Source organism: Argentina silus (genome assembly GCF_951799395.1).
Source record: "Argentina silus genome assembly, chromosome: 16".
Lineage (NCBI taxonomy): Eukaryota > Metazoa > Chordata > Actinopteri > Argentiniformes > Argentinidae > Argentina > Argentina silus.
This window is the reverse complement of record NC_139670.1, coordinates 2,064,853-2,068,327: the sequence shown is the minus strand read 5'-3', so window position 1 is coordinate 2,068,327 and position 3,475 is coordinate 2,064,853. Positions and strand designations below refer to the sequence as shown.

The 3,475-nt window shown below is 46.9% G+C and overlaps 1 protein-coding gene across 1 annotated transcript; it reads left to right on the top strand.

The window, feature by feature from the left end:
• The first annotated feature begins 465 nt into the window (after positions 1-465).
• LOC310816695 (zinc finger protein 503-like) lies at positions 466-2,821 on the top strand. The gene is made up of 2 exons (XM_083686972.1): positions 466-932; positions 1,308-2,821. The coding sequence occupies exons 1-2, from the start codon at positions 681-683 to the stop codon at positions 2,715-2,717; spliced, it is 1,662 nt and encodes a 553-aa protein (XP_083543098.1). The 5' UTR covers positions 466-680; the 3' UTR covers positions 2,718-2,821.
• The last annotated feature ends 654 nt before the right edge of the window (positions 2,822-3,475 follow it).

The window sequence follows — 3,475 nt, the reverse complement described above, 5'->3', positions numbered from 1 at the left end:
AAACGTGGGGAAGGTTGCGTAAATCCTATAGCCTAACACACTGTTGGGGATAACAGTTCAGAGAAAGAATGTGTTAGACATTGGATTCATATTTTAGGCAATAATCACATACCAAATGTTTAAAAAACATAGTGAATAAAAAGGCGTCCTTATCGATGGTTTAGTAATTCCCAGAAAAACATTTAAAAACATCGTATTCCATTGGTAAGTCGTGTATAGGCTGCCGTAACATCTAAACAGACAAAATGTGCAAACGCGCATATAAAACACAGCAATAAAGCTTCCATGGAGTTGGCAAAACACACGCCCGTTTGAGGAGGCGACGTCACATTCCCTTGACCCTCCAATCACCTCAGGGTCTCATTTGATTGGAAGGCGGCAAAGGCTTTAATCTCGGGACTAATTCAGACGCTGCTGACGGGAGTGCGCTTTTCTACTACAGCCGACGTGGAGATAGAGAGCGCACGGACCTGCTGGCACACTCTCACAGCGACACCGAGGATGCAGCCACACAGTCACTCCTGCAACATGCGCGGATCTCACTCAGACCTTCGCCGTCTCTAATAAGGATTACTCGAAGTTTTACTGTTTTATTTATTGCTTTCATTCTAAAGCCGCGGCGTTACGACGACATGATACGTTGATTGAGTTTTTCTTCTTATTTCATCGAGAATTGGGTCATGAGCATATCGCCCACGGTGTCTATCCTGAGAAGCAGCACGAATCCGATCTGGGAGAGCAGATATTCCGGGGAGAAGGGCACTGCAAAAATCAACAAGCCGTTTCTTCACCTAGTCTCTCCGGCAGACCCGTTACGGCAAGCTAACCGCATACCCATAAAGATTTTGAAAATGCTCTCCGCACGGGGAGGACACATTTTGCACCCGGAGTATCTTCAGCCTTTACCATCAACACCGATTAGTCCCATCGAGGTAAGCGTCGGATACGGGGGACGGGGGGGACGGGGTACGGGAGTAATAATAGCCAGAATCCGTGTTAGTCTGTAGGCGTCCTAATATATTTCTTAATGTTGATACATTGCATTCATTTGTTGGGGTGGTGGTTTATCACAGTTTGTGTGTGTTAGACTGTTATTGTAATTTGAACTGGAGATAAATGCTGATTTTAATATTGTGCGCAATGCGTTATGCGCGGTGCGTATTTTACCTAACTTTACCTAATATGAGTTTGGGTGGACTCGCAAAAAGCAAATAGGATGTACAACAACAACATGCAGCTGTTTGCAAAACAACCTGCGACAAAAGTTCAAACCTGAATGTTAATTGTATTTTTGTTTTATTTCGCAGCTGGACGCCAAGAAAAGTCCGTTGGCGCTTTTGGCACAAACATGCTCTCAGATTGGTAAACCCGATCCTCCTTCCTCCTCCAAACTATCCTCTGGATCAAATGGATCTGACAAGGAGACGAAATCCGGGCCACTAAAAATGAGTGACATTGGAAACGAAGACAAATCCAGCTTCAAACCCTACTCCAAATCATCAGAGAAGAAGGACTCGTCCGGCAGCCTGAGTGGAGATAAGCATAGTTTCCGAGTGCCTAGCGCCACCTGCCAGCCGTTCTCTCCAAGGACAGGCAGCCCCAGCTCCTGCACCTCCGTGTCTCCACTGCCGTCAGAGTGCAAGTCAGGAGACAAGGAGGACAAGAAGGAGTCGGATAGCAATAAAAGCAGTACAAAAGAGGGCGGCGGCAGCAGGATAACCGTCAGCTGTGCTGGGATTAACGTCGAGGTGAACCAACAGGATACCACACCTGGATCAAAGGCTATCACGTCAGACTCAACATCTGTATCCTCAGCATCCTCTGCTCTGGGGTCAGGACTTGTAGCGCCCGTGTCGCCCTACAAACCGGGTCACACCGTGTTCCCCCTACCACCTGCTGGTATGTCCTATCCCGGAAGCTTAGCAGGTGCGTACGCAGGCTACCCTCAACACTTTCTCCCCCACGGAATGACTTTAGACCCGACGAAATCGAGCAGTCAGTTCGCACAGTTCGCCAGCCAGCTCGGATGCAGTAAGGCTGGAACGAGCCCCTTAGCTGGAGCTTCCCCACCGTCTTTAATGTCTGCCAGCCTTTGCCGAGACCCCTACTGCCTAAGTTACCACTGCGCAAGCCATTTATCCGGTGCGACTAGTGCCTCGCATGACTCTAGCGCCGCCGCCGCGGCCCATTCGGCTCTGAAGTCTGGATACCAACTCATGTACCCAACGCACCCTTTGCACGGCGTGCATTCTGCGCCGCCATCTTTTACCGGACATCCGTTGTACCCCTATGGCTTTATGCTCCCCAATGACCCCATGCCGCACATTTGTAACTGGGTCTCAGCTAACGGACCCTGTGACAAGCGGTTTTCCTCCTCCGAAGAACTTCTCAATCACCTGCGGACTCATACAGCTTTTGCCGGGACGGAGAAGTTGATATCAGGATACCCGGGCTCGTCGTCACTGGCCAACGCTGCCGCGGCCGCTATGGCCTGCCATATGCACATGCCACCGAACGGAGGCCCCGGTAGTCCGGGAACGATGCTCAGGAGTCCGCATCACCCACTGGGACTGAGCAGCCGCTACCACCCCTATTCCAAGAGCCCCCTGCCCAACGGCGCACCGGTCCCAGTGCCCGCTGCAGCCGGGCCATATTATTCTCCATATGCTTTCTATGGACAGAGACTTACTACGGCATCGGCGTTAGGATATCAGTAGAGAGGAATAATGAATTATACGTTTATAAAGGAGATTTTAGGCCTAATGACTTTTATATTGGTTGTACTTCATGCAGGACGCGATCCATGGACTCAATGTATTTATTTGCGATAGCTCCAAGCGTGACAAAAATAAAATAATTATAATATAATTTGCAAAAGGCTCAAAGTGCATTATTTTTTACAATTTAGGTTTAGGGTGATGGCATTTAGGCCTGACATTGCAAGTTGCAAATTGAACGTGTGTGTTTTTGTTTAAATGTTGATTGTATGTTGTTACAAATTAATTAAGGCCTTCTCTTATAGTTATACGTGTAATTGCAAAGTGTATTTCAATTGGAGATAATTTGAAGTGGGGCTGTTTTCCTGAACACAAACCTTTCCACAACACTTTCAAATAGCCTTTTTTTTAACATGCTTAACTCAACAAAAAAAGTCAGGAATTTAATTCTCAAATCCAGAAGAGTAAACAGCCATTTGAAACGGATATTTTTGTGTGACCTACTTCAATATAATTCAATACATTGATATGGAATAATAGGCTAATTTACAAATCATGACAAACGAGGTGAGCGTAATTGGTCTCTGAGAAATGGACGCGACTGATTTAGGCTACGTAGTGTATGATGTGAAAAATAAAGCATTTCGTGGCTGTGTCAAAGTACCAGGCCCACAAAGCCGTTGCCTTTATAAACGTCAGGTAAACATGTTTAAAGGTAAAATGGTAGCATAGTTTGCATAGGGCCTGTTTTGGAAAGC

What these genes read in the sequence shown, in the direction of transcription:
- LOC310816695 (XM_083686972.1), top strand. Translation starts at nt 681, where the DNA reads ATGAGCATATCGCCCACGGTGTCTATCCTGAGAAGCAGCACGAATCCG. An exon ending in CACCGATTAGTCCCATCGAG is followed by an intron (nt 933 to 1,307) that starts GTAAGCGTCGGA and finishes TTTATTTCGCAG; the next exon opens with CTGGACGCCAAGAAAAGTCC.